This window comes from Mobula birostris, chromosome 6 (genome assembly GCF_030028105.1).
Source record: "Mobula birostris isolate sMobBir1 chromosome 6, sMobBir1.hap1, whole genome shotgun sequence".
NCBI classification, from domain to species: Eukaryota; Metazoa; Chordata; class Chondrichthyes; order Myliobatiformes; family Myliobatidae; genus Mobula; species Mobula birostris.
The window spans coordinates 70,068,520-70,094,259 of record NC_092375.1 but is presented as its reverse complement, the minus strand read 5'-3'; the positions used below and the strand labels follow the sequence as shown (position 1 = coordinate 70,094,259).

At 40.6% G+C, this 25,740-nt stretch overlaps 1 protein-coding gene across 1 annotated transcript in view; it reads right to left on the bottom strand.

Annotated features, from left to right (window-relative positions):
- Positions 1-25,740, bottom strand: part of LOC140199091 (glutamate receptor ionotropic, kainate 1-like) — a 369,321-nt gene that overhangs the window by 102,299 nt on the left and 241,282 nt on the right. The window contains exon 6 of the mRNA XM_072260588.1: positions 21,645-21,818. Coding sequence (XP_072116689.1) covers positions 21,645-21,818 — 174 coding nt within the window. The remainder of the gene's footprint in view (positions 1-21,644; positions 21,819-25,740) is intronic.

Sequence of the window (25,740 nt, the reverse complement as noted above, 5' to 3'; positions counted from 1 at the left end):
GTATTCGTTATCTGCAGTTCGTGAATCAAAATGGTCCAAAAGAGCAACAAAATAAGAGTGACCAGAAACCAGAAACATGAACTACAGAGTCCAGTTCACAAACTGCATCGATTAAACCTTGCCCAAGACCCAGGACTCTGGCACCATCTTCCAACGGCACCAAAGGGGACAGAGACCATTTGAACACAGTGACCTTACTACAGGAGCAGCAGGTGAGAGGGAAAGAGAAACCGTCACATGCAGACACCTTCCTCCAACAGCAGTGAGCAAGAGGTTGATAAACAGCGCTGAACACCCTTTTGTGATGGCCATCACACCCGCCTCGATGATTCCAATCTTCCATGCTGCGTTAATCGGTGAGAGCGGTGAGAAATGGAGTCAATCTTGGGCCCATGTCCTATCTCCGGGCTTGTTGGACTCGAGGACGCATACCTCACTCAAAACATCCTCAGAGGCAGCAAAGTGCCAGATCAGTCAATCGGCCCAAAAAACACACCACCAAAATGTCGATCACAGGTTCCAACAGTAGCAGAACCACATTTGAAAGCAAAAGAAGGTGAAAAAGACTTAAAAAAAGTAGTCTCATGATCTGTCTGGAGGCTGTTTCCCTTAATCGCCTTGTTCATTGGCGTCATCTTCTTCAGGATATGTAAATATTCTGATATATCAGTTTGTTTTCTCGTACCCATCAGGGCATGGTCTTCAAAATATTGGAATACCTTCAGTGTGTGGTGGTGAGCTGCCAACTTCAATAGCTTCAGTCCTTCTGGTGAAGGTAATTCCCCAGTGCTGTGTATCCACTGATAATGAAGAATCTGTGATAAATTTCCAAGTCAGTATGGTGTACAACTTGAATGTTAATCAGTAGCTTGTGGTGTTGCCATGTACAGAGTTCTTGTCTTTCTTGGTGGTAGAAGTTGATAGCTTGGGAGGTGTCATTAGAATAGTCTTGATGAGTAATTGTGGACCACTTTATAGATGGTACACACAACAGAAACTGTACACCATTTTGTAGAGGAAATGAATGTTTAGGGCAAGGGGTGGGGTTGCAGTCAGTCTGGCTTATTTGTCTTGGATGGTGTTGTTGTGCTCCCTAAGGGTTTTACCTGCAGTTTTCTAGGCAAGTAGAGAGAATATCCCATCATGTTCCTGATTTGTGCCTTATAGATGATGGAGAAACACTGGTTGGTCAGGAAGAAAGGGACACCATTTCTGGGCATACAATTTGCTATTGTGGACGCAGCATATCTGTGGCTAGTCCAGGTGAGATTCTGCTCATTTGTGACCTCTGGGTATATTGATTGTGTTGGAATGCCTCTGAATGACAAGGGTAGATGGAGATGATCATTATCTTACACTTTGGTGGCATGAATGCTGTTTCTAACTTATCAAACTGTGCCTGCATTATTGCATGAAGGCAAGAAATGCATGATTTGCTGAGCAGCTGTGAATGGGAACTGCCCTGCAAAGATGTACTGGGATTGGGACAGTCGACCTCTGAAAACAACAGTTATTTTTCTTTGTGCAAGGTTTGAGTCAAATCATTCTTCACCATCATTATACCTTTTCTGGGCTGGATTGTTTGTGAATGAGACAGTTTCACCGTGAAGCCCTTTGGTTTTTCACATGTGGACTGCGATGGACCAGCCTTATTCCACAGATCAGAGGCAGAGAAGATTGACATCCTAGACTCAACGCAGGGCACAAATCATGAAAGGGTATTACTGCTCACCACCCTGCCTTCTAGCTCCAATGCATTTAGGAGCAGAGTTGAGAGCAACGCATCATCCTGCTTCTAGATTACGGCACAAATGCTTACTGTATGCTACCAAAGATATCACATATTTACAAGCCAATCTGTTAAAACAACAGATTATAAATTGTGTCCACTTACAGATTCTTGTGAAAGAACCCAGACTGTACCCCTAAACACACTGGCCGTTCTGCTTCTGAACGTGCACATCTCAGATATCTCTGCTGCAAATCCACAGCAACAGCCTAAAAGTGTTCATTTATGCAGGGCAGCAATGGGGGCTGGAAGTCACTTGACAGATTTGGTTGTCTTCAAACAGTCTCTGATGGAAAGCGGAAGTCCTATGTGATAACCAGAGGCATAGTCACCTCATGAAACTAAAGGCAATTCCATGCAGTCAGAACAAAGGGCAATCCAATGGACATTGAAGGAAAATGGTGGATGGTGGTGGGCAATGCGTCAACATCATACATAAGCCGCTCTACCTCCATTCAAGTGTACAGGAAAGCTGTCCTTTGCAGTTCCAACAGCAACGGAATGTCTTTTGCATAATAGATAAATGTTCAAAATGACAATACAGGTGTAAAATAAAATGTCTGAGCTGTGAGGAATGGAAGTAAAAGATGCGAGTTTCTTCCCTGTTGTGCACGCTGGCCAGTAGTGGGACAAGGGCAAGATGAGCTCAGCTAGACTATTCTCCACAGTCAACTTGGCCACAGATAAAGAATGGCTCTACTGGGCGAGATGTAAAGGTCAGCAGGCAGCCCAGCTCATACCTGCATTCAAGAGGTGGTGTTGGTCACACTCAGCGGTGGTGCAAATTACAAAGAGGTTTTAAAAAAAAGACCAGACTTTGAATAAAATTCAGCAGTTTAAGTCCCAAGTAGTTGCTGAAAATAGTCAAAATCAACATAAGAAATTTTCTTTAAAAATTGAACTCACAGAAGTGACAAGTAATTTATTTTTGAATAACCTGAGGTTAAGAAAATGTACATGATATATAGATACTTTGAAACTAAATGATATTGGGACATAGCCAATTAATTCTGACAAGTAAATAAGATCTATCTGCCTTGTATCTGGTTACTATGGTTACTTATTGCAACTTTATTACAATTATGATGGCAATTTTATTACCATTATGCTTTTATTAAGTTCCTGCTGCCATTCTATTTAAATAAGGCTTGGTACTAAAAAGATATGAGCATTTATTTTTTCTTTCGAATTTTCTTTTCACCTTATAAAGGAGATACATATATTTAGAGCCCAGCAAAGGTGAACATTAGTGTGCTGTGGAGGATTATAAAATAGTTAGTTTTTTATATGTGGAATATCCTTCTGAGAAGAAGACTACACAAAATTTCATTAAAAGATAATTAGGTCTGATTTTGACATGCAGTTCGAGTTGAATATGTAGTCATGGATCAGTTGAAAATTAAAAGCAGTCTTAATGTGTTTCAGTGAAAAACAAATGGGGTGAGGCCGAAACGCATAAGATCAGAAAACCTTACATATTTTAAGTATTTAGTGGAAAGTTGATCATCAGCAGGGTGATGGGCAAAAGATTATGCAAAAGGTGTTCCGCTGCTATTGGAACTGTACACTTGAATGGATGTAAAGTGGCTTATGTATGATGATGACACATTGCCCACTACCATGGCACCAAAAGCAGTGACTTTTTCCATTTTCCAACCAGACTTCCAATTTTAAAAATTGTGAAAAAATAACTAATCAGATCTTATATTGCACTGAAACATATAACTCCTGTCATGCATGAGTTAAGTCAAGGCAATTACTGTTCTTTATGCAACATATGATCTGGAGGGTCCAATCCACTCTGAATGTGATTTGCAATGAAATATACTGGCACATTTATCACCAAACTAAATAAATAGTTTCTCAACCATGCTTAACTTAAAAAAATCTTTCAGTTTGCCGCAGTATCTCGTAAATCTTTCAGCCATATTTGTTGGGTATGTAAAGTTTGAGCACTCTGCTCTCTGTACACCAGTTAAATATCAGAATGAGAATACCAGAACGTTCTTTTAAAAATTAAGCTAGCTTACTTGCTTTCAAAAGGAAACTAGACTGAAAGCAAATGAGAGTGAGGAATAAAGGAGGATGCCCTGAAAGGTTTTGATGTGGTATGTGGAACAGGAAGAGATTTTTGCAGTGTACAAATAACGTTAATTAGCAGGTTAACTGTGATTCTCTCTGCTGTAGATTTTATGCAGTTATGTCAAAAATAGACAATGGTCAAAAAAATTAACTTGATTCATGGACTAGGAATATAGACTGTTAATAGTGGTACAGTCAGGAAGGGAAACATGTGGCCCATTACAGACCCAGGTACGAAAAGCTTGCTTGGTCTATATGATGATATTCTGTAGTTCAGTAATTTCATGTCATGATTAATGTTTCCATTTTCTCACACAGGAGCTACTGGAAATTATTGTTTGTTTAAAAGCTCCTGCCTTTTAATCTATTACAGACCTTTCCTTTACTCTTCTTCTCATTCTTTTCATGCCGCACCTTTCCTTCCACTGCCTCGATGATTGTCTAAAACATCCTCGCAAACACGAGGAAATCTGCAGATGCTGGAAATTCAAGCAACACACACAAAATGTTGGTGGAATGCAGCAGGCCAGGCAGCATCAATAGGAAGAGGCACAGTCAACATTTCAGGCCGAGACCCTTCAGCAGGACTAACTGAAAGAAGAGATAGTAAGAGATTTGAAAGTAGGAGGGAGAGGGAGATCTGAAATGATAGGAGAAGACAGGAGGGGGAGGGATGGAGCTAAGAGCTGGAAAGTTGATTGGCAAAAGGGATACCAGGCTGGAGAAGGGAGAGGATCATGGGATGGGAGGCCTAGGGAGAAAGAAAGAGGGAGGGGAACATCAGAAGAAGATATAGTGAGAGGGACAGAGGGAGAAAAAAAGGGAGAGAAAGAAGGGGCGGAATAATTAATAAATAAATAAATAAGGGACTGGGTAAGAGGGGGAGGAGGGGCATTAATGGAAATTAGAGAAGTCAATGTTCATGCCATCAGGTTGGAGGCTACCCAGACGGAATATAAGGTGTTGTTCCTCCAACCTGAGTGTGGCTTCATCTTGACAGTAGAGGAGGCCGTGGATAGACATATCAGAATGGGAATGGGATGTGGAATTAAAATGTGTGGCCATTGGGAGATTCTGCTTTCTCTGGCAGACAGAGCATAGGTGTTCAGCAAAACGGTCCCCCAGTCTGCGTCGGGTCTCGCCGATATATAGAAGGCCGCATCAGGAGCACCCGACGCAGACTCACAGGTGAAGTGTCGCCTCACCTGGAAGGACTGTCTGGGGCCCTGAATGGTGGTAAGGGAGGAAGTGTAAGGGCATGTGTAACACTTGTTGCGCTTACAAGGATAAGTGCTGGGAGGGAGATCAGTGGGAAGGGATGGGGGGGGAATGAATGGACAAGGGAGTTGCATAGGGAGCAATCCCTGCAGAAAGCAGAAAGAGGGAGGGAGAGGAAGACGTGCTTAGTGGTGGGATCCCGCTGGAGGTGGCGGAAGTTACGGAGAATAATATGTTGGACCCGGAGGCTGGTGGGGTGGTAGGTGAGGACCAGGGAACCCTATTCCTAGTGGGGTGGCGGGAGGATGGAGTGAGAGCAGATGTGCGTGAAATGGGGGAGATGTATTTTAGAGCAGAGTTGATGGTGGAGGAAGGGAAGCCCCTTTCTTTAAAAAAGGAAGACATCTCCCTCGTCCTGGAATGAAAAGCCTCATTCTGAGAGCAGATGCGGCGGAGGCAGAGGAATTGTGAGAAGGGGATGGCATTTTTGCAAGAGACAGGGTGGGAAGAGGAATAGTCCAGGTAGCTGTGAGAGTCTGTAGGCTTATAGTAGACATCAGTAGATAAGCTGTGTCCAGAGATAGAGACAGAAAGATCAAGAAAGGGGAGGGAGGTGTCGGAAATGGACCAGGTAAATTTGAAGGCAGGGTGAAAGTTTTTTCTCTCTCTTTTTTCTCCCTCTGTCCCTCTCACTATATCTTCCTCTGATGCTCCCTTCCCCCTTTCTTTCTCCCTATGCCTCCCATCCCATGATCCTCTCCCTTCTCCAGCCTGGCATCCCTTTTGCCAATCAAATTCCCAGTTCTTAGCTCCATCCCTCCCCGTCCTGTCTTCTCCTATCATTTCGGGTCTCCCTCTCCCCTCTTACTTCCAAATCTCTTACTATCTCTTCTTTCAGTTAGTCCTGACGAAGGGTCTCGGCCCGAAACGTCGATTGTACCTCTTCCTATAGATGCTGCCTGGCCTGCTGCGTTCCACCAGCATTTTGTGTGTGTGTTGTCTAAAAAATCCTGCCTGAAAGCTGTATCACATCTTAGGAGGTAATTTCGAGTGGTGTTGTCCAGCAACCTGTGCCACTGTCCCAAGAGAACCCTCAGATAATATCCCATTGTTCTGTCTACAATAATGCAGGACTTCTTCGCCGTGCACACAAAAGCCTTTCATCCACACAAGCAGCCATGATTGCAGAGGCTGTAATTCCAGTCAGTTGAGAAGTGGCTTGGGGGCAGAGGCAGAATATTAGGGCAGTCTGGAAGGAGGGTTGAGGTGGAGTTGGTTAGGGATCAAGAGCTTTGGTCAGGAATCAGAAAGGGACTGGGATCAGTTCTGAACACAACTAGGGATGAGAACAATTGACAGTGAGGTAGATGAGATGGATGATGTAGGAAAACAGAAATTACTTTTAGCCCCACGTGTGAGACAAAACTTTAATTCCAGGAGTGAAATAGTGTTTTTGACAATTTTAAAAAACTATGCAAATCTGGAAATTTGACCAGACACTACAACTGTTTTCTACCTAGATTCCTGATCTGAAAATTTCTATATGCCAAGAAAGGAGTATTAAATTGGAAATATCGAGTAGATTGAATAATATTTTTTACGTAAGGCTTATGGTACAATTTTCTAGCAAAGGTAGAGCACAGGAAAGAAATACAGGCAAGTTATGTTACCCATTATTGGGTTGTGAAGGGAGATCCTAGTCATTGTAGAAGCCATGCATCTGTTCTCTATTGGCATTGTATTCTGTGTTCTGAGTTTATTGCATTTATTATGGTAACTAGTCATATTAATGGGGGTGTGGTAAAAACAAAGGGAATAAGTTACATTTTCACATTTTGTTTGTGACAGTTTGGAGCTGGGGAGTGGCAGATGCTATATCTTTTGCTGACTGCTCAATTATGCTTAGCTTTGCTAGTTTCATTGCTTCAAGCTAATTGCTAATAAAGAACTGAATACATATCCTTGACTTTGAATGATTAATACTGGAGCTAAGGGTGCAGCATGCAAGTATAACAAATACGTGGGGTTAGAATTGGCCACTATAGTCGTAGAAGAGAGGCTGCAGGAGGTTGACGGTCAGGCCATGCCCTAGGGAGGGAAGTGTGATTAGTTGATGAGTATACAGAGAGAATCAGGGCAGCCATGAGGAGCAGCATGAATTTCAGACAGGGTAATTGCAAGTGCTGGCCTCTGTGGTCAAGGAAATAGCAGATCCTTTTAATGAATGGTGAGCAAGCCTCACATGTTGTGAAGTCCAGCTTCAGAATGAGAGGCTCAAGCCATCTCAGGACCACATGCAAGTGCATGAAATTCATAGAAACGATAATTATGTTTGCATTGCAACTCTTAGATGCCACTGTGCACATCCAGGTGCCTTAACACATTAATAGTGTCAGACATACAAACGATCTAGGATTAATAATTTTCAGTAAAGGTTGTTTCTTTCTTAGAAATTACATTGCATGGGGCACATTGCGCAACAGCATAGATTTCTAGCCCATCAACTCTAACTCATGTTGCATTTTGCAGAAGGTGCAATATTGCTTTGAAATATGTAATATGTGCAGCCTAGATCAGGAATTATTATTCTCCACAGTGTCCTTTGTAGGTTAAAAATATAGGAATTAGATATCACAGAAATTGGTTCTCTATACATTGTAACATATTAATTTTTATTCCATATTTATTCAAAATATCTCTGCTCACTTTGCCTGCTTTCACGAATTCAGGCTCCTTTATAAAATGTCAGATAATGCTGCTTGGCTCAGTTCTATAGTCCAAAGGACCTAGCTGCAGACATCGATTGTAAAGTGTTATGTGAACCTCAAATGACTACATTTTCTTTGTGCTGACAGGTGTGGTTGCTGAAAGCTCAGGAGAGTGGAGAACTTGGTTCACCTGCTTCTACAATAGACTCATCAATAAGCATTAGAGCTGCCAGTTTCTCAGCTGGTGAAAACAGTATCTGGTTGAGAGGCAACAAAAATAAAATTGATGTACAACTGACCTTTTTTCCCTTTCTCTTTGTTCACATGATCTGCTTCCCTTATTTTGTCTCCTTGCCTTTTTAATGCTGTTATAATAGTTATGTAGGAATTTCTGTTTCAACAGTATTAATCAAATCATCCAGACTATATTACACTCTTCCATGTTTATGGACACAGCACCTACAGAACAGAGGTAAAGTAGCAGTGAGGTCATAGCTCGTATACATTTTACAGAGGAGGAGGTGTTTGCTGACTTGTGGCAAACTAGGGTGGATAAATCCCCAGGGCCTGGCAAGGTGTTCCCTCAGACTCTGTGGGAGGCCAGTGCAGAAATTGCAGTGGCCCTAGCAGAGATATTTAAAATACCCCTAACAACAGGTGAGGTGCTGGAGGATTGGAGGATAGCTAATGTGGTTCTATTATTTAAGAAAGGCTCTAAAGAAGCCTGGCAATTATAGGCGGGTAAACCTGACATCAATAATGGTTAACCAACACAGACAAAAAGTGCTGTGAACGCAGCAGGCCAGGCAGCATCTCTAGGAAGAGGTACAGTCGATGTTTCAGGCCGAGACCCTTCGTCAGGACTAACTGAAAGAAGAGATAGTAAGAGATTTGAAAGTGGGAAGGAGAGGGGGAGATCCGAAATGATAGGAGAAGACAGGAGCGGGAGGGATCGAGCTAAGAGCTGGAAAGTTGATTGGCAAAAGGGATACAAGGCTGGAGAAGGGAGAGGATCATGGGACGGGAAGCCTGGGGAGAAAGAAAGGGGGAGGGGAGCCCAGAGGATGGAGAGCAGGCAGGGAGTTATAGTGAGAGAGACAGAGGGAGAAAAAAAGAGAGAAAAAAACCCACAATAAACAAATAAATAAATAACGGATGGGGTACGAAGGGAAGGTGGGGCATTAATGGAAGTTAGAGAAGTTAATGTTCATGCTATCAGGTTGGAGGCTACCCAGACGGAATATAAGGTGTTGTTCCTCCAACCTGAGTGTGGCTTCATCTTTACAGTAGAGGAGGCCATGGATAGACATATCAGAATGGGAATGGGATGTGGAATTAAAATGTGTGACATGTCAGAATGGGAATGGGACGTGGAATTAAAATGTGTGGCAGGAGTGATAACTCCCTCCCTCGCTAGTGAGAGAGTGCCTGTTTGAGATACCAAAGTGCTGGAACACACTGTAGTTTCTGAAGGATTTCTGGGGACTTTTGCTATTGCTTGCATGGTGGGGGGGGGGAGGAGGAGCTTTTGCTGGTACATGGCGGAGGGGAGGGTCAATGCTTTTGCAACTATTTGTGTGTGGGAGGGGAATAGGGGGCTTTGGGGCTCTGATGTCTCTGCCATTCATTCTTTGGGTTTTTTCTGTTTCGTGGATGCCTGTGAAGAGTAAGAATTCTGGCTGTATGTTTTCTACATTCTCTGATATTAAATTGTACCATTGAACTTTCAAACAAAACGTCTAAATTGGGTAATGAAGTGTTTATTAGGAATCAAAAGATTCCAATAAAGATTCCATTTCCAAAAACATCTAGAGATCCAGTTTTGATTTCACTCAATACATACAATGATCGTGAATATTTCTGGGTAGAATCTCACCAATTGGATAATTAAGCTGGGTACTTCTGGGCACTTTGTACATTAGTGTACTTTGCTATTTTACCTTATCTAGCATTACAGAAACACCAAATAACACTATTCCAATTGTGGATACTTCCATCTGTACTGACATCAATTGAAACAGCAAACATCACACTAGATCCATCATAGAGAGAGTATAAATGGAATCAGAAAAAAATTGCACGGGTTTTTTGCTTTTCTCACTACTTAGTGCATTTTGGTAAAGTAGATAACTTCAGAACTATCTGCAGGTTGTTATTAAAAAAAAATAGAATTAGGAGGCAACTTGGCTTCTCAGACCTACATTGCCATTCAGTAAGATCACGGCAGAACTGAATTGAAAATTCTGCTTCAGAAATGTTCAAAGATTTTGCCTGCACAGCCCTGTCCAGCAATTCACATACGCAGGAGCATAAGCAGCGGCAATAATGGACTCTGCCTAATAGATCCCTCCCCACCAGGAGGCACTGCTTCAAAAAGACAACATCTATCATCAAAGATCCCCACCTTTCAGGCCATGCTGCTTTTTTTGCAACTACCATTCAGCAGGAAGTACAGAGGCCTGAAGTCCCACGTCAAAGTTATGAAAGGCTGATACCCTTCAAAACATGCTGTTCTTGAACTAACAGGCAAAACCATATTCACTCTAGCTTTGCATTTTGAATTAAGATGGACTTCTTCTTTATGTTCCAATGCTTTTTCTTGTAAAAATTGCGTATAATTTATGCCGGCTTTTGTTGTGAACATTGCTCATTTTTGCTACATACCTCTGATGCCGTTACAAGTAAGTTTTTCATTGCGCCTGTGCATATGCACACGTGTGTATAAGACAACTTTGACTTTGAGGAAAAGACTTCCAAAGGCTCTCAATCCTCAGAAGAAAATAAATCTTTCTTCACTGTCTTCCAAAGCCAACTCCTTATTTTTAAGCAATGATTTCGCCCTCAACCTAACAGGGAGAACTTTATCCATCATTTGGTTGCTAAGAAATTCTGAAGTAACACTGCCGGCTGCCTTGCATCACAGAATGTGTCATTTATCACTTAGATCATGGCTAGGTGGGAAACTCATAGCAGGAGGCAAAGCCATGCCCATCTGTGAAGAGATTACTCATATAAGGTCTTCAGAGGCGCTACATGCTAATTGGGTCTTGCTGATGCATCGTCCATTGGAGGCTGGAAGCATATCCTGGAGTTAAATGACTATGTACTGCATGTGTATGGATGGCAGGGAGGAACAGGGCTTTTTTTGATTGCTGTTATTGATTTGTTGCTCGTGTTCTGTGTTGTTCTGCCCAGCACTGTGGGTGCGCTAAATTAGCAGGAATGTGTGGCAGCACTTGCAGGTTGGGTGTGTTGGTTGTTAATACAAATTACACTTGTCACTGTATGTTCTGATGTACACTTGACAAATAAACTTGATTCTTGATGAACTACACGTTTGTAGGGCCAGCTCATCCAAGGCTGTTAGCCTCACGAAAGCTGCAGGGTGATCTTCAGGAACACTCAAGCAGCCACAGCAGACCTCTGCCCTACAGCACCAAAATCTTCTGCTCACTCCTGCATTAGAGAGATCATCCAAATGCTGGTTTCAGTGAGAAGGGAAGAACATCTCAGATGCTGGGTTTTACCATTCCTGGTGCCCTCCCACAATGCAGCCAGGCATTCACACCAATCATATGCACACAAGAATACCCCTTAATAACCTACACCGGGCATTCTCCAAAAGATTACCACTCCCATGGCATTCATGTTGTTTTGAACCATCAGAAGAATGCCATATTTCTGGGAAGCAGAAATGGTAACAATGATGCCTGCTCTACTTCCATTATACCTGCGACTGCGTGGTTAAGTACAGCTCTAATGCCATATTCAGGTTTGTTGACAACACTGCTGTTGTTGATCAAATCAAAGGTGGTGATGAATTGGCATAAAGGAAGGAAAGAACATTGGAAATCTGATTGAATGGTGCCACAAGTACAACCTCTCGTGGAACCAAAGAGGTGATAATTGACTATGAGCAGAAGAAGCTGGAGGTCCATTATACAGTCCTTATTTGAGGAATGAAGGTGGAGAGGGTCAATAACTTTAAATTCCTTGGGATTATCATATCAGAGGATCTGTAGAAGGCACCACAGCATCTCTACTTTTTTAGAAGTTTGAACAGATTTTGCATGTCATCTAAAACTTTGACTAAGTTCTAAGAACTTCACAGTGAAGTGTATCCTGACTGGTTGTATCACGGCCTGATCTGGAAACAACAAAGCATAGGAACAGAAAGGTCTACAGAAAGAGGTGGATACAGCCCAGTCAATCAAAGACAAAGCCTTTCCCAGCATTGAGCACATTCTCAGCGCTGCCATAATAAAGCAGCATCCATCATCAAGGACCACCACCATCCAAGCCATGCTCTCTTCTCACTTCAACCTTCGGGCAAGACATACAGAAGCCTTTGGTTACACACCACCATGTTCAGTTTCCTGAACCAATGTGGATAACTTCACTCATTTCTACTGTGAACTGATTTCGCAACTTACAGACTCACTTTCAAGTACTCTTCATGCTCTCAGTTTCTATCTTTTTACTTATTTATTCAAATGTGCACAAGTTATTTTCTTTTGTAGATTGGTTGTTTGTCAGTCTTTGTATATTGATAGTTTTTTCTGTAAATTCTATTGTATTACTTTACTTAGCTATGTAACTGCCAACAGGAAGATGAATCTCAAAGTATTATATGGTGAGATATATGTACTTTGATTATAAATATATTTTGACTTTGACTTTGAAACCTTAGAGATCTAGCACTCTTACATACTTTCAGCAGCTGACATTGCCCACATGGATGGAACCAATGGCAAAGGTTACTAGTGATATCTTGCCAGTCATTACAGCCCGCCATCAAACTACAGCTGAGTGCAGATAATAAATTAAGATAATAAGAGGGCACAGTAGCATATTGGTTAGCACAATCATTGACAAGACCAGCGAAAGCTGATCGGGGATCGATTCCCACCACCATCTGTAAGGAATTTGTATGTTCTCCCCATGAATATGTGGGTTTTCTCTGGATGCTCTAGTTTCTGCCCACATTTCACAGACCTATAGTAAGGATTTGTGGGCATGCTATGCTAGTGTCAGAGTGGGCTGCCTCCAGCACAATCCTCGGACTGCATTGGTCGCTGATGCAAAACAGCACATTTCAATGTATGTTTTGATATACGTGTGACAAATAAAACTAATCCTTAATCTTTATAATCTTTATTTTTAAAAAGAACCACGCAAGTATCATAAAGAAAAATTAATGGTCCATGAAGATAAGATTTCATTGCTTTCATTAAAATTTCATTAATGACCTTGCAGGTTTGCAGACATCCGTTCTACTGGACATTCCACCAGCTTGCCAATTCAAGATGGTGGCCAATGTCATCTGCATTGTTTCGTTATACAGATGTTATGAGATACTTCTTGTCTGTGTTTTCTAATGTTGGGCCTGGTGGTCTCCTGCATTCCCACCAGCACTGAGAGCTAAGATTTAAGGCCATAAGATCATAAGAGTGAGACCATTTAACCTGCCTTATCTGTTCCACCATTTCATTATGGATGACTTATTATCCCTCTCAAACCCATTCTCCTGCCTTATCCTCACAACCTTTGACACTCTGATTAATCAAGAATCTATCAATCTCACCTTAAATATACCCAATGACTTGGCTTGCACAACCATCTGTGACAATGAATTCCACAGCTTCACCACCCTGCGGCTAAAGAAATATTTTGTTTTCTGTGTCCTAAATGGATGACCCTCAATTCTGAGGCTGTGCCCCCTGGTCCTAGACTCCCCCTGCATAGGAAACATTCACCCTACATCCACTCTATAGAGAACTTTCAATATTCGATAGGTGTTTAATGAGATTCCCTCTCATTCTTCTAATTTCTAGTGAGTACAGATCCAGCGTAATCAAACGCTCCGTACATGTTAACCCTTTCATTCCTGGGATCATTCTTGTGAACGTCCCCTGGACCCTCTCCAATGGCACATACCTTTTCTTAGCTAAGGAGCCTGAAACTGCTCATAATGCTCTAAGTGCAGTCTGACCAATGTCTTACAAAGCCTCAGCATTATATTTTTGTTTTTGTATTATCGTCCTCTCAAAATGATTGCTAACATTGCATCTGCCTTCCACAGCATCAACTCAACCTGCAAGTTAACTTTTGGGAAATCCTACACGAGGTCACCCAAGACTCTTTGTATAGTGTATTTAATATTTCAGTAATATTTGAGTGATAATGCAAACATACTGTTTAATTAGCATACTTTGTTGTTAACATAATACATTATGGGTTATATGTAAAGGTATGTGAAATACATATGTCATTATGCCATCATGTCATATGTGCGCGCCTCACTATAAAAAAACCTAAGTAAATAGTTAATACTGTGGCTCCTGTGTTTTCCTTTTGTTTAGTTTCTGGAGTTACAAAACATAACAGTGGAGACGAGTAAGTTTTAAAACAAAACCGAGGTGACTATCTACTTGGTGAAGTGAAAGATGTATTTTTCTTTGGAAGGGGAGAGAGAAGTTTAAGTTTAAAAAAAAAAAAGCTCCACATGTGTTCCTTCGGAAGTGGGAAGAGAGGGTCAAGTTAAAAAAAAAAGGAAGAAAACGGAAAAAAAATAACAAACTACAAGTGAACATGAACCGTGAGTACAAGATGATAATAATAACGGCAGAAATGGCTAGCTACATTGGAAAGATAGATGAGTTTGATTGAACAACAGATAACTGGATGGTGTATGCTGAATGAAATAAGAAATATTTTGAAGCAAATAGAATCTCCAAAGAGAAACGAGTGACTGTTACTGAATGCTTCAGGTGGAAAAGCATATAGTTTGCTTTAGAAATTTGACTGCTTTAATCAAACTAGCCAAACTTAGCTTTGCTGATATCATGAACATAATTCAGAAACAGTTAGAACCGAACTCTTGTTGACTGTAGAACACTTCACATTTCATAAGTGGAATCAAAAGAAAGAGGAGACAATTTCAGCTTACGTGGATGAATTGAAAAAAATCGGCTGAACATTGTCAGTTCAATGATGGGTTTAACGATGCACTGAGAGATCATTAAGTTTGTGGAATCTTACTGGAAAGCATTCAAGAATGACTCTTAACTGAGATGCAACTTGCATTTAAAAGCACAGCTGAAATTGCTGTGTCAATGGAAACAGCAGCCAGAGATGCAATTGACTTGCAGTCAGGAATGAAAGTGACCATGAACAAAATTGCAACCTCTATGCAGAAACCTTCCTGGCAGAATAAAACGTTACCAATAATGGCAGAGGCCAATAAAGTAGGATACAGACAACAAGCACTTTGGGCAGACAGAAATAAATGGATTACACAGGGAAGAGAAAAAGATAAAAAGTCAAGTTGCAGTCTCAACAAGAACACTAATCTATCTGCTGTTGATGAAAAATCTGATAATGTTGAGAGTGACACAGACTGGGTAGCCTTGAGATATTACTTTGTCTTGGGAGGCAATCAATATGACTTGCACTAGAAATGAACAGCAAATTAATTAAAATGGAATTGGACACTGGCTTCGCTGTTTCATTCAATCCATAAAGTAAGTTTAAATGGCTATTCAAAGATACTGAACTGAAGCTTGAAGATATCCACTAAGAACTTATACTAGAGAATAGATAACTCCTGTAGGAATGACATTTGTAACAGCAAAATGCAACAACCAACAAGCCACATTGGGCTTGTGTGTGGTAAAAACAGGAGGACCAGCATTGTGGGGCTGTGAGAAGCTGAGACATCTACAACTTCAACGGAGATCCATCCACTATTTTCATGCCACATTCCCTACAACAGAGTCAACTGAAAGCAAATTCAGAAAGGTACTGAATGATGCCACAGCAATGTTCAAGGACGACATTGGAAAACTCAAGCATATCAAGCATAAAATAGTGTTAAATGAAAATACCACACACAAGTTTTACAAGGCCCATCCGGTTCCTTATACTATCCATGATAAAGTAGCCAGTGAGCTGGATTTCACGGAGGCTGAAGGAATTATTTCCAAGGTTGACTGGCACCCAAGAGTAATGCCAGTGGTCCCAATAGGCAAGAAGGTTGTGTCCATCAGGATCTGTGGTGGTTTTAAGGTCACCATCAGCCCAGTACTGGAAATAAAGCAATAAGTTCTGCCCAGGATAGAGGACATCTTTGCAAATCTTTCTGGATGGAAGCACTTCAGCAAAGTGGATTGAGCTGAGGCCGATGTACAGGTGGAGATAGAAGAAGAGTACAAAGTGTTTCTCACTGTAAGCACTCACAAAGGGTTTGATAGTTCACAGATAATCTATCAAAGGCTTATTTTTGGAGTAGCACTTGCATCTGCATTCTGGCAGAAATCTAAGGACCAGGTGCTGCAAGGCTGCCCGGGCACTCTGTGTTATCTGGATGACATCATTGTTACACGTATGGATGAAAAGGAACGTCTCAAAAATCTCAAGACAATGTTAAAAAAATTAAAATATTATGGGCTCAGAGTAAAACGTGGCAAGTATGAATTCTTTAAATCAAGCATCACTTACTGTGGTCAAACCATTGATTCGCAAGATTGACACAAATATGCTGAGGAAATTCAAGCAGCAGTGGATGCCCCAATGCCAAAGGATATTTCATAGCTGTGGTTCCTTTTAGGATTTGTCAACTACCATAACAGGTTCCTGCCAAATCTAGCCACTGTGCTCCACCCCTTGAACTTATCATTACAGATTGAGAAGAAATGGCAATGGACAAAGCAGTGTGATGTGGTTTTCCAAAAGACGGAAGGAAATAGTGACATCAGACACTGTACTCACACATTATGATCCACATCATCCAGTAGAGCTTGTCTGTGACACCTCGCCTTATGGAATAGGTGCAGTCATCATAAGTGCTGAAAGTGAATGCCCCATAGCCCTTTACATCAGGTTCCCTTACTGCTGCAGAGCAAAATGGCTAGAATCTGCAGCAGAAATTCCAGTTCCTGTACTACTGGGATGGGGTTTGCCTTAAGTGGGGATTGAGAGTTATTGTACCATCCACGCTGACAGCTAAATTGTTGGAGGAGCTACATGCTGGAGATCTAGGCATAGTCAAACTAATAGCATTGGTTCAAAGCTTTGTCTGGTGGCCTGACATAGATCAGCAGATCAAGGAGCTTGCTATGCACCGTTTGGGATTCCAACATATTCAGAAGATGCAATATGTTACATATTTGAATTGGAGTTTATACTAAGCAGAAAGGAGTGTTGTGTATTTAATATTTCAGTAACATTGGAGTAATATTGTAACTGTATTGTTTGATTAAGCAATCTGTATTGTTTACATAATATATTATAGGTTATATGTAAGATATATTCAGATATATAAAGTGTAAAGGATAGGCGAGAGTGGATATCAGACCACCAGAAAACAATGATAGAAAGGTAGTAATGGGGGACAATGACATAGCAGACAAACTAAGTAAGTATTCTGCATTAGTCTTTACTGTGGAAGATACTAGAAGTATGGTGGAAGTTCCAGGTGTCAGGAGGCATGAAGTGTGTAACGATACCATAACTAGAGAATATTCTTGGGAAACTGAAAGGTCTGAAGCTAAATAAGAGGCCTGAAGGTTCAGATGGAGTACACCCCAGAGTTCTGAAAGAGGTGGCTGAAGAGATCATGGAGGCATTGGTAATGATCTTTGAAGAATCAATAGATTCGGGAATAGTTCCAGAACACTGGAAATTGCAAATGTCACTCCACTCTTCAGGAAGGGAGAGAAGCAGAAGAAGGGAAACTATAGGCCAGTTAGTCTGACCTCAGTGATTGGGAAGGTGTTGGAGTCGATTGTTAAGGATATGGTTTCAGGGTACTTGGAGGCACAAGATAAAATTGGCCATAGTCAGCATGGTTTCCTCAAGGAATGATCTTGCCTGACTTATCTGTTGGAAAGGAGACAAAGGAGAATCAATTGATGTTGTGTACTTGGATTTTCAGAAGGCCTTTGAGGTGATGCCACATGTGAGGCTGTTTAACAAGCTATCAGCATATGGTGTTACAGGAAATATTCTAGCATGGATAAAGCAGTGGCTGATTGGCAGGAGGCAAAGAGTGGGAATAAAGGGAGCCTTTTCTGACTGGCTGTCAGTGACAAGTGTTATTGCACAGGAGTCTGTGTTGGGACTGATTCTTTTTATGTTATATGTCAATGATTTGGATGATGGAATTGATGGCTTTTTTGCAAAGTTTGCATATGATATAAAGATAGGTGGAGGAGCAGGTATTTTTGTGGTAGTAGAGAGGCTACAGAAATACTTAGATTCTGAGAATTGATAAAAAAATGGCAGATGGAATACAGTGTTGGGAAGTGTATGGTCATGCATTTTGGTAGAAGAAGTGAAAGGGTTGACTATTTTCTAAATGGAGAGAAAATACAAAAAACTGAGATGCAACAGGACTTGGGAATGCTTGTGCAGGATTCTCTAAAGGTTAGCTTGCTGGTTGAGTCTGTGGTCAGGAAGGCAAATACAATGTTAGCATTCATTTCAACAGGGCGAGAATATAAAAGCAAGGATATAATAGTGAAGCTTCATAAAGCGCTGGTGAGGCCTCACTTGGAGTATTGTGAGCAGTTTTGAGGCTGGAGAGGGTTCAAAGGAAGTTAATGAAAATGATTCATTAACTGAATGCCTTGTCATATGAAGAGCATCTAATGGCTGTAGGCCTGTATTCACTAGAATTCAGAAGAATGAGGGGTGGACACATCGAAACCTATCGAATGGTGAAAGGCCTTGATAGAGTGGATGTGGAGAGTATGTTTCCTGTGGTGGGAGAGTCTAACACCAGGGGACACAGCCTCAGAGTCAAGGGGCATCCTTTCAGAACAGAGTTGAGGAGTAATTTCTTCAGCCAGAGAGTGGTGAATCTGAAGAATTCTTTATCACAGGCAGCTGTGAAGGCCAAGTCCTTAAGTATATTTAAGGCCGAGGTTGATAGATTCTTGATTGGTCAGGGCACAAAGGGGTAGGGGGAGAATGCAGAAGACTGGGTCAGAGAGGAAAACTGAATCAGTTATGATGAAATGGCAGAGCAGACTCGATGGGCCAAATGGCCTAACTCTGCTCCTATATCTTATGGTCTTATGTACGTGAATGGCATACATCATTACTCTACTACTGCATATGTGCGTGCCTCACTAAAAGAAAATCAAGGTAGTCACATTTCCCCGGCTCCTGAGTTTTTCTTTCAATTAGTTTCCAGAGTTACAAAACATAACAATTTGTTCGTCTGATTTTTGAATCTTCTCCCCATTTAGGAAATAGACCACGCCAATACTCCTTCTACCAAAGTGCCTGACCATGCACTTCCCTATATTATATTCCATCTGCAACTTCTTTGTTCATTCTCCCAATCTCCCAATCTCTCTAAGTCCATCTGTAGATACCCTGCTTCCTCAGCACTACCTGCCCCTCTACCTATCTACATATCATCCACAAACCTGGCCACAAAGCCACCAGTTTCTTCATCCAAATCATTGGCAGACAATGTGAATAGGAGCAGTCCCAACACTGGCCCCTGCAGCACGCAACCAGTCAGTGCCAGCCAATCAGAAAAGGCCCCCTTTATTCCAACTCTTTGCCTCCTGCCAGTCAGCCAATCTTCTATCCGTGCTAGTATCTTTCCTATAATACCATGGGCTCATATCTTGTTAAGGAGCCTCATAAGTGGCACCCTGTCAAAAGCCTTCTGAAAATCTAAATGAACAACATCCACTGACTCTGCGTTGTCTATCCTGCCTGCTATTTCCTCAAAGAATTCCAACAGATTTGTCAGGCAAGATTTCCCCTTTTTGTATCCTCTTTTACAATATTGGCTAGCTTATCTTCATATTTTATCTTTATTCTCTTTATGGTTTCTTAGCTTGACTCTGTTCACTTTTAAAAGCTTCCCAATTCTCTACCTTTCCACTAATTTTTGCTTTTATGCTGTCTTTGGCTTCCCTTGTCAGCCACGGTTGCCTTATCCTCCCTTTGGAATATTTGTTCATCTTTGGGATGTATCTATCCCACACTTTCTGAATTGCTCCCAGAAACCCTAACCACTACTATTTTGCTGTCATCCCTGCCAGTGTCCCCTTCCAGTCAATTTTGGCCAGCTCCTCTCTCATGCCTCTGTAATTCTATTTACTCCATTGTTATCCTGATACCAGATGTTAGCGTCTCCTTCTGAAACTGCAGGGTGAATTCTATCATATTTTGATCATTGCCTCCCAAGGGTTCCTTTACCTTAAAGCTCCCTAATCAAATCTGAGTAACACCCAAATTTTATTGCTGTTCTCCTAGTGGGCTCAACCATAAGCTGCTCTAAAAAGCCATCTCAAAGGATTTCTACAAATTTCTTCTCTTGGGATCCAGCACCAACCTGATTTTCCCTATATACTTGCATATTGAAATCGTCCATGGCTATTGCAACATTGTCCTTTTTACATGTCTTTTCCATCTCACATTGTAATTTGTAACCCAGTCTGGTTACTGTTCAGAGCCCTGTACTCTACATTTTCCGATCCAATGTCTCTTCTTTCTAAGGATCTGATTTCATTTTTTACCAACAGTATCACTCCAACCCCTCTGCCTATCTACCTATCCTTTCAACGTAATGTTTCCTTGGATGTTAAGTTCCCAACTATGATCTTTCAGCTATGACTCAGCAATGCCCACAATATCATATCTGCCAATCTCTAACTGCATGACAAGATTGTCTACTTTATACTGCGCAGGCTCAAATATAACACCTTCAGTCCTGTATTTTCAATTTTGGCTCCCTGTTACATTTTAAATCATCCCATTGTCTGCAAATTTGCCCTACCATCTGCCTGTTCTTCCTCACAGTCTCACTACACCACTGCATCAACTGCCATGTTCCCCCTCAAGAGAAAGTGAGAGCTGCCCGTCTCTCTCCGCAGCTCCTGGGTCTTTCATTGCATTCAAGGTGGTGTTTCTGGTATTGAGCTGACATTGGAAGTATGCCTTAATCAGCTCAAGCCCGTCTCTGTTTCCTGTACAGGAAAGCTTCAACAGAAGCACAGTTAGGGAATGTTAAAGTCCCATTATAGTATTTTGGTTATGTGCGTAAACCACCCTAATGGCATTTTAAGCATCTTTTTGACCAATTTCATGGTTGTTTGAAAGAGTTCTGATTAGATTTACATACCAACAGTAGGTACAATCAGTCTCTAAGCAAAGGTAACATTTCACCATGGATCATGGTTTGTCAAGTATTCCATTTTGTGTAACCTCTCAGAGACATTCAATGCCATACATTCCACATTCTACACAATGACTTCTTGACTGGAGCCAAAAGTCCTGCAAACATTTTTCTGAGCTGGCCAATCAACCAAACTTCCAAATGTACTTTAGACTTTCTAGTTTCTTTGTTCTTTCCTTTGCACTTTTATGACTCAGGCAAACAAAATTAATTTCATTTATCAAATGCATAACTTTCGTATTAGGTAATTACACAATTCATCAGAAGTAGCAGCTTAATGAGGCACCTGTGTCTGAATCTCATCATAAGGGCACATATTCACTCTTTTTGTTTCTTAACTTAACCATAGTGAATGAATTGGTGTTTCAGTGGCAATGTTGAGTGGAACACTAAAACATACTGCATAATGATCTCCCCCTCAACAAAAGGGGCAATCAAATAAGCATCATAACTTAAATAAGCATCACAATTTAAAATCTGTTATTTCTTTCAACATGACAGAAATCAGAGTTTACGGTAATTGGTACCTTAGAGAGAAAAAAATTGAACTGTTAATTGCCAAGATAATTTTCCAAAGCACCATCTACATTAGTGAATTGCTAAGTATGGCAGGCTTATCTTCTTCCAGTGCGTGATAGATACATACTGTTATCATCCCATCCAGGAGACCAGAATCAGGTTTGGGTGGCGCTTGAAGTCGTTCCATGGACCACTTCTCAGTAACGTATGCAACATGTGGGTCATCAATGTTTAGAAGGCGAAACCCTGTCATATTGACACCACTGTATCGATATGGTTCCAAGTTCAGTGCAAAGAGATCCTGTGGAGATAAACCACAAATCATGAATTTCAACTGATGGTTGTCCTTTTTCACTTTATATAAGCAATTTAATTAATCGATGAACAATCCACTTGAAGTGGTTTCAGATATTATTTACTTTGCATTTATTACAGAATGTAGGTGCACGTCCTCAAGAAAGTTACAGGTTTTATAAATTTACCAAAACATGAACAATTACCAAAATCTAATTTTCATCTATCTGCTTAACCTGTGTGCCTACCACCAACTACATCCTTCTCCAGTGACTGTTATCAATTTGGAAAAGGTACATTCAGTTCCCAACGAATTATGTTGTTTGGGAGAAAGACAAAGGGTAGCATCACCTGTCCCAGGAATAGTTTTGTTGCTTTCTCACCTTCTAAGTTCCAAACATTGAAGATTAATTTGTAATTGGCACCAATTAGCCATTTCCTGTCCAAATCAAATTATTCAATATTTTTGGTGGGGAAGGGTAAGAATGACTTTCCACGCAATGCAGAGATCTCTCGAACTGTTGTTGAATCAACATGCAAATTGCAGTTATTCCGACTACTATGGTAGCCAAACTAGAGTGGATTAGAAACACTTAGATTACTTTATATAAAAACAAGAGCAGATTGTAAACCAACCTCCACATCAAATAAATTAACCTGCATAACTGAATATAACATCCACACATGTTATTTACTCCTGACTTGTTCAGCAGGCAGAGTTTTTGCCAGGAGGAACTTGAATTCTTTTCTGTTTGGTATTGTTTGCTGCACTCCCAATCCAAGTGATACTTCTATGCCAAGATGCTTCAGAGATTAAGAGGTCTTGAATGCCTTTGTTAACATTTTATTGCTGCGACTTTAATGTTTTCATTTTTTTTCATTTATGCACATGTTCCCTTTACTTTACAATTTCAAAGAAAGGACTGCAAGATATTTTCTTCTCTACAGTATTAAATCTTTGTGAACAGATGGTGTTGTTGTGGTGAATGTTTGCACTGCTGATATAAAAACCACTCGCAGTAAAATTTAAGAATCCCCAGTGGTTCCATCCAATCTGCGAAGGAAAAAGACCCCAAAAAAGAGGATGATATGCTTTAGGACCCAAATCACATACTTATCAAAGCTGATTTACATTGATTGTAACACAGTGCCATAAACATTGAACCTCATATATTATGAAATAATGATGCACTTAATAGATCAGTAACTTCTTCAAGATCAAGGTCTTCATTTACATCCAAACACACATCAGTGAACAAGGTATAGATACCATTTCATGAGCTCCATGTTTGCTCTATCTGATCCTTCCATGTGCAACAGTACTTTTATTTTGTGACAGAAATCTCAATTCTTTTTATTCTGGTCAACTGCCAAATAATTTCAGTCCCTATCCTGTGGTCAGGGTAGTTTCCTAATGGATTAAATGGATTTCCTCTTTGCTCTTTTATTCTCAGGAAGGGCACCTTCTGTGTTTGTGGCATGCCAGTATTATTAAGAAGGATGGCAAATAGGACAAATTCTGCAATAATACCAACATGTCCTTTGCTTAGATCCCAACAATAATAACATTACTTAGTGCTACATTGTTGGTTATTTGGACCATTATTACCTACTAGCTTCTGCCAGCTTCAGGCAGTATTCCATTTTAGAGCCTGGTCACACTCCAGGGAAAGAAAGCTATTGTGCCAATTCTCAGTAGCTTCCAGGACACACCAGTGTGCCTTTCTGGAATTTTGGTAGAAATTAATCCATCCCTGACAGTGAGGATATCTTTCATGCAGAGCTGAGGGAGGGGACTTTAATGAAATGGAAACAATGGGAAGCAAGTGCATTCGTGAAAGGCAGTAATCTCAGAAAAATTAGGCTATTTGGCTCAATGGGGCAAGAAAGCAACTTGGATAAAGAATATTAGCATTTATGATTCCTATAGTCTTCATGTATTGCTTAAGAGGGTTCAAAGGACATAGGCTAAATCCCCTTTCTAGACTCTTGGACAGTTGGTAGAGACCTTGAGGATCCCTAGCAAGCAAAGAGTGGAGGTACTGTACATACATAACTTTGCCTGGGCTAATTGAGAGCTCTTTCATATTCCCTGCTAATTCCTGCTTGGGTGCATCAGGTGGTGCAAATCTAGGATCACCGGGATCACAGCCTGAGTAAATGTCGGCTTTGCAATGACACTTCTTCCAGCTAAACAACCCGTAACGTCAAAAAGTAAAAATAACAACTCAGCCAAGAGAATTTTAAGAAACATTGGTTTTACTGAAAGATCGTTTTCCTTTTGGTTAAAGGATGTCAGTTTTGTGATCTCTAAGGGTAAGGTGTCTAATCTAACAAAACAATTCGTTCTTACACAGTATACTCACTTCTTACAGATTTAATAAAATTATGAAGATGCCTCCTCTGCTTTAAACTAATATTCATTAAATACAAATTATTATCCTGGTTTCAGCAGTGTGATTGTCCAGGTTATCTTCTATAACCAACAGTTTGCAACCTCCAGTCTGTTGAAGTGATGGGCTCAAAAGTATACAAAATGCAGCAAAAAAAAAAAAATCCTGAGAACTATTTCCATGAATCACTCCAATTAATCTTGTGACCTCTCTGCTATGAGCCTGCCAGCTGAGTGACAGATTCTGTGCAGCTTTGAGCTGTGGACTCGCACCTACAAGGAGAGTGCTTAGATTAATTTCACTTCCAGTCCTTACAGCTGGTTGAAACAGAAGATAATCAACTCATCTGTCTTCAGCTGGAATCAAATGCACATTGCAGAAATAAACAGGCAGTATGCCAACATTTTATCATCCAAATTCCAGACCAATGTAACATTCTTTCTCCGGGTCAAAATGTGCATAAAGTTTTTAAGCTTTTTAATGCTTTGGTAACAGTGAAGAATTCTTAAATATTCAGCTTCTTGTATTCTTGGAAATATGTCACAACAGACGTTAAATCAGAAATGATACCCATTTCTCAAAGGGTTAAGAATGAATTATGATAACTGGTGAAAAAATCCAGCAGTGAGTGTCATAAGCTAAAATAAGCAGTTGGTGGTGATACAGAAATATGAATAGTAAACAAAAATCATCTTGCAATTTTCATACATTTTGATGGGACTGCAGGTTATTTATGTTTTTTCTAGAGTTTGGACTGGCATTCTAAGAGATTTATTAAAGAGTGAAAAATTGAGCCTTTGTTGATGATTAGAAGAGTGTCAATATATCACACTAATAGGTTTAAGAGTAACATATGCACCAGTAATACATCATCAACACTTAGTAGTTACAGTGCACACAATAGGCTGTAGCTCGACTGCATGTTATTTATTGGCCAATCTTATGCTCTCCAAAAATAATGCCATTTCAACTTCCAGGTTATAATCCAGAGCAAAACCAGTTTAGATCTTCCAAGTACTTGGTGCCAGAGAGATCCTATGCATATGGTATGCTAGCTTGATAAATATTACATCATATCATGTACTATTACATTTTCTGAATGATTTATAACTTCTAAAACAAATATAAACAAGAGTGACCTTTTTCAGTTTTTGAGTGACAATAGGATTACGTGACTATCAGTGTTATATGTTGATACATCGGCATTTACTGAGGTTGCGTGCATTGATGTGAGCTTTGCGAAACATTGTGCGAGTTTTATCTGCCCAGGTTGATTACTATGAATGTTGCTTCTGGGCCGAAGATGAGTGTACTGAACATGGACTTACAATCACAGAGCAAAAGGAGATAGAACATCATCATTTATTGTCTTGTATATTATAACACTAAGAGATGCTCAGTGAAACCAAATGGGCAGTATGAAACAACTGTATGATTATTGGGATGCCTGCTACATTTAGTTTTATCTGATAATAAGTGAGGCCAGAATGGCTCTGCACTAAAAGTGGAGCATCTCTGACAGTGGATGCCATGCAA